General features: G+C 43.6%; 1 protein-coding gene across 2 annotated transcripts in view; it reads right to left on the bottom strand.

Annotated features, from left to right (window-relative positions):
• LOC139381979 (transmembrane protein 150A-like) overlaps positions 1–14,339 on the bottom strand; it is an 86,774-nt gene that overhangs the window by 4,326 nt on the left and 68,109 nt on the right. Inside the window, exon 7 of one of the 2 annotated variants that reach the window (XM_071125878.1) lies at positions 601–778. In XM_071125878.1, the coding sequence (XP_070981979.1) occupies positions 601–778 (178 nt within the window). Of the gene's footprint in view, positions 1–600; positions 779–14,339 lie in introns of those variants that run through there. The other variant, XM_071125877.1, reaches the window with a different exon arrangement.

Below are 14,339 nucleotides of genomic sequence, written 5' to 3'. Positions count from 1 at the left end.
GTCAAGGAGCACAACTACAGACTGACCAACTAACAGACTGGCATAAAGACTGACTGCCATGAGAAGAGGATGGCCATGTCCCAAATCAACCCCTAGCCCCTATGCACTACTGGAGATATTCTTCCCATTTCCCTGCTCTTCTCTCCCCCATTCCCCCTCGATTTCAACAACACCTCTCTTTCTCCATCTTCCCTTACTCCTCCCTCCCTCCTCTCTGAAAGAGGAGGTACAGATGTAGGATCTTAATTTGAGCCAGTTGCAACAGGAAATGTGAATTATTATATAATTAATGGACATTTTTGTAGGGGTTGATACATTTTTCATAAGTGAAAATTCAGTCTGAATCAAGTGGAAATGACAAACTTCAGAATAATTTTAAGCCTCAAATACACATTTTCTGCATTGCAGGAAAGGTCTCCTGCAACAGGGTGATCAAATTAAGATCCTACATCTGTAGTAGCCTTTGCTTGTGCGAGCCAGAGCGGCTCATAAGAGTGGGAGTCTATCTCCCCCTGGACAGGATGCTAGTCTATGCAGGGCATTGGTTGTGAAGATAACACAGATCTTATTGAGTACGGTTCAATATATTTTGCAGGATATTAAGCACCAACGTGATGAAGGCCAGTAGTGTCATGCCCAGTCGTAGGTGAGCCAGGCTGTATTCTCCCTGAGTCTTGGCCAGCCTGTAGGTTAGAGCCGACTGCAGACACACAAACAGCATACTGGTGGGGAACGCTACCCCTGCCCCCACATAGTGGAGGATCTTAGCATTATCCACCTGCGAAGAAAGAAAGATGCAGTTATTAGTATAGTATGGATTTTCATTGTCTCAATGAGCATTGAACATTGAAGTCACATACTGAAAACACTGAACTGGTCACATAGAAACACAATCACATATGATGCTAGATATCAGTTGAAAAGCCCTCTCTCTATTCTGGCCTCTAGTTTTGCTGTGTCTCAGTTTGGCCAGAAGGGGGCAGCAGTAGCCAGTCATTGAAATAGTAGTGAGTCAGGTTACACATTACTCCTTCTATCCTTTCTTTAAAGTGAAAGAGATACTGTAGAGAAAGGCTGAGAGAAAGAATGAAGGAAAGCAAGAGGAGAACCAGAGAGAGAGAGAAACAAAATAGGGCAACCAGTGGAGCACAAACATTGTAAACACAACAAACATCATGTATCTGTTTACTTATCTTCCCCTACTATTCATACTACAACTATCTGCACCTTGTTAAAAACACTATATCTGAAATGTCTTTATCCATTTCAAACCTTCATGAATGTTTACTGTTCCTGTTTTATTGTTTGTTGTTTTTTTGTTTCTTCTGACTTGTGGCTATTGTTTATTTTCGCTTGCTTTGGCAATGCAAACATAATGTTTCACATGCCAATAAAGCTCCTTTCAATTGAATTGAGAGCGAGAGTAGAGAGAGTAGAGAGAGAGAGACGGAGGTGAGAAAGTGATAGAGATGTGAAGAAAGAGGCCAGCGGTACAGTATAACACCTCCTTCTCACTCCTGATCACATGCGGCCAGCCGCAAACACACAATACACAAAGTAGCATGTGACCACACACACACACACACACGGTCTCATGGGACCTGATAACAGAAAAGCACATTCTCACAAAGTAGTAATGCAGGGTACTGACCAGACCAAGGGGACCAAAACTCAATGAATGAATGACATGTATTTACAGTGCCTTGCGAAAGTATTCGGCCCCCTTGAACTTTGCGACCTTTTGCCACATTTCAGGCTTCAAACATAAAGATATAAAACTGTATTTTTTTGTGAAGAATCAACAACAAGTGGGGCACAATCATGAAGTGGAACGACATTTATTGGATACTTCAAACTTTTTTAACAAATCAAAAACTGAAAAATTGGGCGTGCAAAATTATTCAGCCCCTTTACTTTCAGTGCAGCAAACTCTCTCCGGAAGTTCAGTGAGGATCTCTGAATGATCCAATGTTGACCTAAATGACTAATGATGATAAATACAATCCACCTGTGTGTAATCAAGTCTCCGTATAAATGCACCTGCACTGTGATAGTCTCAGAGGTCCGTTAAAAGCGCAGAGAGCATGAAAAACAAGGAACACACCAGGCAGGTCCGAGATACTGTTGTGAAGAAGTTTAAAGCCGGATTTGGATACAAAAAGATTTCCCAAGCTTTAAACATCCCAAGGAGCACTGTGCAAGCGATAATATTGAAATGGAAGGAGTATCAGACCACTGAAAATCTACCAAGACCTGGCCGTCCCTCTAAACTTTCAGCTCATACAAGGAGAAGACTGATCAGAGATGCAGCCAAGAGGCCCATGATCACTCTGGATGAACTGCAGAGATCTACAGCTGAGGTGGGAGACTCTGTCCATAGGACAACAATCAGTCGTATATTGCACAAATCTGGCCTTTATGGAAGAGTGGCAAGAAGAAAGCCATTTCTTAAAGATATCCATAAAAAGTGTTGTTTAAAGTTTGCCACAAGCCACCTGGGAGACACACCAAACATGTGGAAGAAGGTGCTCTGGTCAGATGAAACCAAAATTTAACTTTTTGGCAACAATGCAAAACGTTATGTTTGGCGTAAAAGCAACACAGCTGAACACACCATCCCCACTGTCAAACATGGTGGTGGCAGCATCATGGTTTGGGCCTGCTTTTCTTCAGCAGGGACAGGGAAGATGGTTAAAATGGATGGGAAGATGGATGGAGCCAAATACAGGACCATTCTGGAAGAAAACCTGATGGAGTCTGCAAAAGACCTGAGACTGGGACGGAGATTTGTCTTCCAACAAGACAATGATCCAAAACATAAAGCAAAATCTACAATGGAATGGTTCAAAAATAAACATATCCAGGTGTTAGAATGGCCAAGTCAAAGTCCAGACCTAAATCCAATCGAGAATCTGTGGAAAGAACTGAAAACTGCTGTTCACAAATGCTCTCCATCCAACCTCACTGAGCTCGAGCTGTTTTGCAAGGAGGAATGGGAAACAAATTCAGTCTCTCGATGTGCAAAACTGATAGAGACATACCCCAAGCGACTTACAGCTGTAATCGCAGCAAAAGGTGGCGCTACAAAGTATTAACTTAAGGGGGCTGAATAATTTTGCACGCCCAATTTTTCAGTTTTTGATTTGTTAAAAATGTTTGAAATATCCAATAAATGTCGTTCCACTTCATGATTGTGTCCCACTTGTTGTTGATTCTTCACAAAAAAATACAGTTTTATGTCTTTATGTTTGAAGCCTGAAATGTGGCAAAAGGTCGCAAAGTTCAAGGGGGCCGAATACTTTCGCAAGGCACTGTATGTATCAAGTTGCCTTTAGCAACTAATAGTTAGTTCTCCCAGAACTACTATATTCCATTGGGCTCCCGAGTGGTGCAGCGGTCTAATGCACTGCATCTCAGTACAAGAGGCATCACTACAGTCCCTGGTTTGAATCCAGGCTGTATCACATCCATTTGTGATTGGGAGTCCCATAGGGCGGCGCACAATTGGCCCAGTGTCAACAGGGTAGGCCGTCATTGTAAATTAAGAATTTGTTCTTATCTGACTTGCCAAGTTATGAAAATTACTATAATATCTATTTCTAAGTTAGCCTAGCTATTATGAACTAACACAGGGGACCAACCAGTTGATCAGACCAAGGGATTGAGCTACAACAACACCTTTTCTTCACCCTCACTAACTCCGTATAAAATTACTGTAGGTTTTCTAGGCTCTCCCTCAGATTTCATTCATCTCTAAGGCTCTTCCTATAAGCAGGGTTCATACACATTTTCACAGTTGGAATTACATGACTTTTCACCAAATTTCCATGAACAACAAATGGCGGCGTCTCTATGTACGTATAAATTCGACACTCTCATCCCATGTACACATCTCCTGTCGTTCTGCAAGGCACTTTAACCCCCACAAAGTACAAAGATGTTAGACATCTGTATAAAACACGTATGGTCAACCCTCAGCCTGGAGAGCTACAGTACATGGGTATGCCGGCTTTTGATCAAGCCCTGATGAAACTCAGAGTCAGTATATCAAGGTCCGATTGAGCAGCGCATTTCTAAAACGTGGTTTGTTAGAGGGGGACTGGAATAAAAGCCTGCATACACATGAGCTCCCCTTGAAGATGGTTGATCACTATTGATGTAAAACATTGTGACCTAATACATTTTATGCCTTTTGAAATCTTTCGCTCTTCAATATTTCAAAGATCAAATGGCTATGGTAGTCTCCAAATGTTTTTATTCTGTAGAAGCAAACCCACAAACATTATTCAGGAAATGTACCCTTTATAGTTGTCGTTTAAAAAAAAGTACTTAACTACCTTAGAAGTGTATACTTTGCAGGCTGACTAGTATCTATCGAGTTGCAATGTCCATTACGTTGGATGCCCAACTCAACTGAAAGTATCTACAAAACAAGTTTTGAAGCCACATAATGCAAAAGAAAGGCTACATCTAATCTTTTTTCCTAAAATTAGTGTTTGCGATTCATATGATTCGATTAATCACGATTGAACTGAATCCCAACTAATTCAATTGTGAAGTGAATCGTTCGTTTCGTCAAAAATAATTGTTTATATAAATCAGATGAATCGTTGAAAAAAGTAATTAAACTTTGTATGTCCTTATTTGTGAGTTTCGGGAGAAAGTTTTTGGGGACATGATGAAAACATGAATACATGCTAATAATAGCTAAACAGTTAACTAGAGGGTACAATATATGGAATTGGCTACCTAGTTATTAGTTTGTTCTCAATCATATTTTATAGGAGAGGCCTACCTGCTGCTGCAATGTCGACTGTATCTCATCTATCCTTGAGCAACGGCCCACTCGTCTCACACTTACAGGTGATGTGCACCGATACGCTAAAGTGTCATTCCGATCATGTCTGATATCTTGATTGACTCAAAATATTTTTAAACTTTGCCTAAATAAATTACATTAACTGAAATTATTAAATGCATTTCCATGACTTTTCCAAAACTTTGGGGATTTCATAATTTTCAAAAAAAATTCAAGGCCTGGAAAACACCATTTTAAAAGTCTGTGATCATATGAACCCTGTATAACTTAAAGACAAATGGTCAGAGATGACAGCTAAATAATTAGTGTGTTACTGTAACACAGATACCAGTGTTACAGATAAAGACAGCATGCAGTGCACTCTCCTCTCCTCTCCTCTCCAACAGCAGTGTCCATTAGTTAAATCCTATTGCTTCTGGTCCGACACCTTCCCATTTAGCTGTCACACTCCACTAGAGCTGAAGAAAGGAAAGTACATGAGAGCACACACACACACAAACACCAGTTGAGCGGAGGAGAGGAAAGTACATAAGCACACACACACACACACACACAAACACCAGTTGAGCGGAGGAGAGGAAAGTACATAAGCACACACACACACAAACACCAGTTGAGCGGAGGAGAGGAAAGTACAGCCTTTCTGAGAGTCTTTCTAATGTAAACACCATTAGCTAGCCATATGTGCTAATGCTGCCCGCCCCGTAGTCACTGTTCTCTCATGTCTCCCTCTCGTTCCCTGCCTGGGAACGATAATTAGCGAAATGTGTGTAGTATGTCTATCAGTGACAGTTGTGACATTTAAGATGAGGACAATAATTGATTTTATGAGCATAGCCTTATTTCTATTACAGCATATTGGATGACTGTCATTCATATTCCATTCACCCAGCTCAATGAAACATCGATAGGTTTAGGCTACTACATGATACTCAAACTTTCCCTATACCCATCATGAGGTTGCTACAACATAGCCTATGAATGAAAGTTTACAACGCAGGTTTACAGGTCGAGAGATATTTGAGTAATCAAGGTGAAAGATAGTGACACATTCAATACCACCTTGCACATTATTGCCTGCATCTAGCTGATCTAGGGTGTAATCATTAGTCCAAACAGTTGCAAACGTGTTTCTATCGGACAAATTCAAGTATGTTTATCACCATTTTGTTACGTTTGCTTCACTTTCATAGCAGCCACATACAACAGCATGATCCCTTTGTTGTATAATTACTTCTCGCATCTACGCGCTCTCCACCTCACTTTTTCCCTTCGTTTGTGGACTTCAGTGCACAACACATCAGCTGTCTGTGACGAGGCAAAAATAACTTTCCAAACCAAACCTTTATATCATAACTGCTACACACAGCCTACATCGCTGTCACCATATTAGCTAACCTCATAGTCAACATAGCTACTAGAACTAACACGTTAGTAAACCCGCTACAATCATGTAGTATAGTGTACAGTCAGCAGCAAGCAGTTTAGCAGTTACACCAGCGGGCCCCGGTGGCAATAATTATTAAAACCAAAAGCATACCTTGACTTGGAAGAATTCCAGTGTTGGATAGCCATAGTCAGCTAGCTAACATAGCATCCCTCTCTGTTTGAGTGTGCTAAACTAGCTAGCTATATTCGCTAGCTAAGTGAAAGTGAAAAAATGTATACAACTAAATAGCTCTCACTCTCTCTTTCTCCTTCTCTTGCTTCTCCTTAATTTTGAAGGAAATTCATTTGTTCAAAACTGTTAAACTATTGCCTTTCTCTCTCTTTGAGTCAACTACTCACCACATTGTATGTACTACAGTGCTAGCTAGCTGTAGCTTATGCTTTCAGTACTAGATTAATTCTCTGAGCCTTTGATTGGGTGGACAACATGTCAGTTCATGCTGCAAGAGCTCTGATAGGTTGGAGTATGTCCTCTGGAAGTAGTCATAATTACTGTGTAAGTCTATGGAAGGGGGTGAGAACCATGAGCCTCCTAGGTTTTGTATTGAAGTCAATGTACCCAGAGGAGGACGGAAGTTAGCTGTCCTCAGGCTACACCATGGTGCTACCCTACAGTGTGCTGTTGAGGCTGCTGTAGACCTTCATTGCGAAACAGTGTTTTAATAAATTATTTGGTGACATGTGAATATATTTTGTACAGTTTTATCTAAAAAGGATCACTTTAAATGTTTGACTATTTTTATGAAATTCACTGAGGATGGTCCTTCCCTTCCTCCTCTGAGGAGCATCCTATGTATGTGTGTGTGTGTGTGTGTGTGTGTGTGTGTGTGTGTGTGTGTGTGTGCACGTGTGTAACAGAGCCAGGAAGTTTGTTGATATACTGTAGACCACATATGTCAGAGTCAAGGCCCGCGGGCCACATCCGGCCCGCAAGAAGGTTTTTTACGGCCCCTGGGATGATCTTGATTTATTATTAGAACCGGCCCGCAGCAAGCCGGCAGCCCGCAGATCTTTTACACGCACCAATACTACATTTCCCACAATGCAAAGGTGACGCACCGAGCAGTAGGCTGCTTCATTTCAATATTTATTGGCACAGCAGTCGTCAGCATCACAGTAAAATTAACTTTCAGATACCCATCAAAAATGGCAAAACGGAAGGTGGATACTGAGAACCGGGGGTTTCAAACAAGGTGGGAGTCGGAGTATATGTTCACGAAGGTAGCTGGAAAACCTGTGTGTCTTCTGTGTGGAGAAAGTGTGGCGGTACTGAAAGAGTATAATCTGAGACGACATTATGAAACGAAACACGCGGACACACACGCGGACGCAACTGTCAAGGCCAGTTTTATTTTGGCAGAAGAGATCGCTAAATCAGCCCGGCCATTTACGGAGGGGGATTTCATCAAAAACTGCATGATTAAAGTTTGTGACGAAGTTTGCCCAGAAAAAAGGCAACTCTTTTTAAATGTGAGTCTGAGCAGAAACACCATTGCCGAGAGAGTAGACCAGTTGTCCATCAATCTAAAAGAGCAGCTTGTGAAAAAGGGAAAAGATTTTATTGCATATTCCTTGGCTGTGGATGAGAGCACCGACATTTCTGACATTGCCCAGTTGTCAATTTTCATCCGCGGAGTGGACTCCAACCTAAGCGTGACAGAGGAGTTTTTGGCTTTACGTCCTATGCATGGCACAACTACGGGGCATGATTTGTATGAAGAGGTGTCAAGATGTGTAAATGAGATGGAGCTGCCTTGGGAAAAACTCGTGGGTTTGACAACCGACGGAGCACCTGCGATGTGTGGACACAGGAGCGGACTGGTGGCGAAGATACGGGAAAAGATGCAAGAGGAAAACGCGACAGGTGAGCTGACAGCTTATCATTGTATCATACACCAGGAAGCGTTGTGCGGTAAAGCCTTGAAAATGGAGCATGTAATGAGCATCATCACGCGCACAGTTAACTTTATCAGAGCCAAAGGTTTGAATCACCGCCAGTTCAAGGCATTTCTGACGGAGTTAGAAACGGAGCATGGTGATTTGCCTTATCACACAGAGGTGCGATGGCTAAGCCAGGGAAAGGTGCTTCAAAGATGTTTCGAGCTTCGTGAGGAGATTTGTCTGTTCTTGGACAGCAAAGGGAAAGACACAACACAACTCCGAGACGAAATGTTTCTGTGTGAAATGGCTTTTCTGTGTGACATTACGAGTCATCTGAATGCAATAAACTTGCAGCTGCAGGGTCGGGATCGTGTCATCTCTGATATGTACAGTACAGTGAAGGCATTTAAAACCAAACTGACTCTGTGGGAGACGCAGATGCGGAAAGAAAATTTGAGCCACTATCCCAGCTGCCAGACCATGAAAGAGAAGCTCTCTACCAGTGCGTTCCCGAGCACACAGTTGGCTGATAAAATAGGTATGCTTGCCGCTGACTTTCGACGCCGATTTGCTGACTTTGAAGCACAAAAAAGCAGGTTGGAACTGCTCGGTAACCCATTTGCTGTTGACGTGGAAAGCTCACCACCAAACCTCCAAATGGAGTTGATTGACCTCCAATGCAATGATGCACTGAGGGCAAAATATGCGGCAGTGGGTGCTGCGGAGTTCGCCCGTTTCCTCCCCGGCACAATGCCCCAGCTGCGCATCCAGGCTGCTCAAACGTTGTCTATGTTTGGCAGCACATACCTGTGTGAACAACTGTTTTCTTTGATGAACCTGAACAAAACATCACACAGAAGTCGACTTACTGCTGAACACCTCCACTCAATTCTGAGGATTTCTTCAGCTCAGAGCCTTACCCCGAACATTGATGAACTTGTGGAAAAGATGGGACACCACCAAGTATCACCCTCAACCTCAAACAAGTGAACATTACTGTGCAATCACATATTTAGAGTTTTTACTCAGTTCAAGTTTAAAAGTTAAAATTTAATATTTGTTTTCACTGCATGTTACTTCTCCTTAAACAAAGTGTTGTTTTTGATTAATAGATTTTTGCACTTTATTTTTTTGTATTTCAATCCAATTATATTTTAAAAATATTTCAGTTGAGTGGATGATAGAAAATTGCTATTATTGTTTTTTCTTTGAAGTAAATTTAGCCCACTTTTGCTAAAATAGAAAATATAGTCTACTGATGGTGCCTTGAATACCGGTTTCTTTCATTTAATGTTCATGTTATGGGGATATTTATATAAAGGAAATTTGTCTTTTGTGTCTGTTGAAAATTAAAGATTACTGACAGAGCCATAAGAAAATATTGCTTTATTTATCTGATCATATTGTAATATATTTGTTAGGTTTTCAGTAGGTTCAATTAGGTTCACTAGACTATATGCGTCATTTAAAAAATTTTCAATGAACATTCGAACAGTCCGGCCCTCGTCTTGTAGCTGATTTTTTTATTTGGCCCTCCGTCCATTTGACTTTGACACCCCTGCTGTAGACGCTCTAAATCAACAAAGAAGAGAAGGCACATCTACTCTCAGAAATGAGTCGCTGAGTGTTCCCTCAGAAAGTTAAGAGATGGGGGGGAAAGAAGAGGAGGGGGATGTGGAGGAGAAGGTTAAGGGAGTAAGGAGAGAGTAAGGGAGAGAAGCGGGTGTTGACAGAGGGATGGAAGTGGAATGGAGAGAATAGATCGAGATGGGAGGACAGGGGTCTAGTATATGCAGAGGGATAGGTATGGAGAAAATTGAGGAAGAAAGGATTAGGGGAAGAAGGGAGAAGAGGGGTCTGGAGTGTTTACGGAGTGTTTACGGAGTGTTTACGGAGAAGCTAAAGGTGTCTGCATGCTTCCCAGCCGAAACAGTTCGGAAGAGTTTGTGCATATATTATGATGACATTTTGAGACGTTTTTGTTTCGGGCACACCCCAAAAGAGCCAAAGTTGATAGCCAAAGTCTACGCCACTTCGTCAGTGATTGGTCAACAGTAGGGCTTCTTCAAAAAAGTATTTGTCATTCAACGAGAGACAAGTCGTTTACGTGTATATTTCTTCATTGAGAAATACTGCACACAATCTTAGTTAGATATAAAATTGCGCGGCTAAGATCTCCTCTGCAAAAATGTAAACATTTATGACAGATTTCTTGAGTTACCTTAGATTAATTATGACTAATTGGAGGAAGTGTATACTGGCTAAGGCGTCTCATAATTAACAAAAATACTATTTTTCTATTTTTCAAAAAAGGTCTCTTAAGGCAGTACGCTAGCACACTCGTTCGCCTAGGACCCGCCCCAGAGAGAGAGCAAGTCTGGGGGGACAGGAGACAAAGGCCCTCTCTCCTCCACCTCTCCTCTCGTCCCCACATCTCTTCTCGTCCTACTCCTCCCCCTCTCGCCCCCCACTCCTCCCCCTGTCCTCTCCTCACCCTTCTCCTTTCCTCTCACCCCACCTCTCCTCTACTCCCTCTCTCCTCCCCTCTCCTCCCCCTCTCGCCCCCCACATCTCCTCTCGTCCCCCCCTCTCGACCCCACTCCTCCCCCTCCTCCTTTCCTCTCACCCCCCTCTCCTCAACTCCCACTCTCCTCCCCTTTAGCCCCCACTCTACTCCCCTCTCCTCCCCCTCTCGCCCCCCTCCTCTCCTCTCACCCGCCCCCCTCCCTCCCTCTCCTCTCCCTCCCACCCTCTCCTTCTCTCTCACCCCCCTTTTCCTCCCCTCTCACCCCATTTTCCTCCCCTCTCACCCCCTCTCCCCTCTACTCCCACTCTCCTCCCCTCTAGCCCCCCCTCTCCTCTCCTCCCTCTCTCCTCCCCTCTAGCTCCCCTCTCCTCCCCCTCTCGCCCCCCACATCTCCTCTCGTCCCCCCCTCTCGACCCCACTCCTCCCCCTTCTCCTTTCCTCTCACCCCCCTCACCTCAACTCCCACTCTCCTCCCCTTTAGCCCCCACTCTACTCCCCTCTCCTCCCCCTCTCGCCCCCCTCCTCTCCTCTCACCCGCCCCCCTCCCTCCCTCTCCTCTCCCTCTCACCCTCTCCTTCTCTCTCACCCCCCTTTTCCTCCCCTCTCACCCCATTTTCCTCCCCTCTCACCCCCTCTCCCCTCTCCCAATCATCTCCTTCCCTCATTCCCTTCTCTCCTCTCTTGCTCTCTCCCACTAGAGGACTCTGGAGTTGACCTTGGCAGGCAGCTAAAGCCAGGATGTCATCAATCTACCTGTCGGAGGCAGGGTGAAGAGTTTGTTTAGGGCACTGATACACACAAACATACACAAGCAAAACAACAACTCTTGGAAGTGTTTACTGGTGATATCCTGTATTTATTATGTTGCTAATGTGGCCTTACTGAATGAAACAGCTGCAGACTGTAGATAGATGGAGGAGAGATTGGGTGAGAGGGACAGGCATTTCAGAGGGAATGGCAATGTAGAAGATGGAATAGTGGATAAAGTGGAGGATGCAGAGCGTATAGAAAAGAGAGGGTTAATTGTGAAAGAGTGAATAATAAGTTACGAAAGAGGTAGGAAAGTCAGTGGAGGGAGGTGTAAAGGAAGTAGGGATGGGGTTAGAAAACCTATACTAGAGTCCTGTGTGTCTATGTGGCTGTGAGCGACGAGTGTGTGTGTCTGGTGTGGCTGTGTGAGAGCGACGAGTGTGTGTGTCTGGTGTGGCTGTGTGTGAGCGACGAGTGTGTGTGTCTGGTGTGGCTGTGTGTGAGCAACGAGTGTATGTGTCTGGTGTGGCTGTGTGTGAGCGACGAGTGTGTGTGTCTGGTGTGGCTGTGTGTGAGCGACGAGTGTGTGTGTCTGGTGTGGCTGTGTGTGAGCAACAAGTGTATGTGCTTGGTGTGGCTGTGTGGGAACATGTGTAGACAGGTCCAGAGAACCTTCAGTTGTCTCTAGGGGAGAGAAGGAGAGAGACAATCAAACTGACTGCCAGTCATGCCTTTCACACCTCTGCCTGCCTGTCTGTGCACATCCCCTCATCTTTCCTCTCTTTCCCTTTCCTTTCCTCTGCTCTCAGAGAAGAAATGTGTAGGTATCTTCTCTCTTTCCCTCTCCTGCTTTCCTGTGGCCAGAGTCCACAGAGGGAACACTCACAGTTGTGTACTATTTACATCCTCACCTTGTGTGTGTGTGTGTGTGTTTTGGTTTAACTATCCTTCCCAGAAGTGAAACAAGGAAAATTCCGATCAAGTGGGGACATTACACTAGTCCCCACAAGGAAAAAGTCTATTTTAGGCTTAGGGGTTAGGTATAGGGTCAGAATGAGGGCTAGGGGTTCGTTTTAGGGTTAGGAGTTAGGGTTGGGTTTATGGTTAGGGGTTTGGAGTTAAGGTTAGGTTGAGGGTTAGGGGTTAAAGGGAATTAGGATATGAATGGGAATGCAGTGTTTGGTCCCCACAAGGATAGTAAAACAAACATTGTGTGTGTGTGTGTCTGAGGCCATCTATTCAGGTCCTCTCCTGTCGGTCTAAAAAGGTCTGAGTGATTGACCCCTACCATACCCTACCCTGTCTTGTCTTACATAACACAACATAATATCCTAATGGTGTCATTATAGCCTAGTACTGATAGTTAATGTGTTGTTTTCGTGGTAACTGTGTTATTTCTGATGCTACCTCTCTCTGTGAGCAGTGGTGTAAAGTACTTAAGTAAAAATACTTTAAAGTACTAGTTAAGTTGCTTTTTGGGGTGTCTGTACTTTCCTTAACTATGTATATTTTTGACAACATTTATTCCACTACATTCCTAAATAAAATAATGTACTTTTTATTCCATACATTTTTCCTGACACCCATAAGTACTCGTTACATTTTGAATGCTTAGCAGGACAGAAAAATTGTCAAATTCACACACTTAACAAGAGAACATCCTTAGTCATCCCTACTGCCTCTGACCTGGTGGACTCAATAAACACAAATGCTTCGTTTGTAAAATTGTGCCGTCTGGTTTGCTTAAAAATTCATTTGAAATTATTTATACTTTTACTTTTGATACTTAAGTATATTTTAGCAATCACATGTACTTTTAAAATGTAAGTATATATAAAACGGAATAGATTTAGACTTTTACTCAAGTAGTATTTTACTAGGTGACTTTCACTTGTACCGGAGTCATTTTCTATTAAGGTATCTTAACTTCTTTTGTTGTTGACAATTGGGTACTTTTTCAACCACTGCCTGTGAGGCTTTCATCTTAGTACCGTTTGTGCTACTGTGCCATCTTACAGAACTGCCCATTATATTTTCACTGCTTCAAAATTGTCTACTAGTGTGTAGCCTATATGAATATTAAATATTGTATGTCTATATGTGCATCTAAACGTGTATTTATGTCCAGCACATTTGTTTGATGAAGAAAGTTTTATAGAATTGAACTGAGTACAGAAGGTTACAGACGGTCTCTGATTGGGTACAGATGGTGTCTGTGACACATGTGCACACAGTCTGCTCCTGGATGTTAGACACACACACACACATACAGGGTACGAGCCGTGATGACTCACTTCCCGCAAAAAATTCCCCCCTCGGTTTTCCACCGAATGCGCTGAGGGCAGAGAGGCCCCAGAGGGAAGGAGAAATAGAAAGATAGAGGGAGAAAGAAAAGGAGGGAGTCACAGATGCAACTCCATGTTCTTACTTTTGTTTTGGCACACAAACACACACACCACAAAGAGGCTAACGAGAATCAGGGGAGCAGGGAAGGTGGCAGCTTTGCTCCTCTCTTCCCCACACCAGTTTTTTTTATAAAGAGTCCCTGTCTGGCATTCAGGGTCCCTGTCTGGCATCCTGTACACACACACACCACTTCCTTCTACAAAAACACACCACAGCACATGGAGCCCAGAACACCAGGAGCCCAGAACACCAGGAGCCCAGAACACCAGGATCTCAGAACACCAGGATCTCAGAACACCAGGAGCTCAGAACACCAGGAGCTCAGAACACCAGGAGCTCAGAACACCAGGAGCTCAGAACACCAGGAGCTCAGAACACCAGGAGCTCAGAACACCAGGAGCTCAGAACACCAGGAGCCCAGAACACCAGGAGCTCAGAACACCAGGAGCTCAGAACACCAGGAGTCCAGAACAGCAGGAGCTCAGAACACCAGGAGCTCAGAACACC

This window comes from Oncorhynchus clarkii, chromosome 23, assembly GCF_045791955.1.
Source record: "Oncorhynchus clarkii lewisi isolate Uvic-CL-2024 chromosome 23, UVic_Ocla_1.0, whole genome shotgun sequence".
In the NCBI taxonomy this organism is placed as follows: Eukaryota; Metazoa; Chordata; class Actinopteri; order Salmoniformes; family Salmonidae; genus Oncorhynchus; species Oncorhynchus clarkii.
The sequence above is the reverse complement of the archived record's forward strand: the minus strand, read 5'-3'. Positions and strand labels throughout refer to the sequence as shown.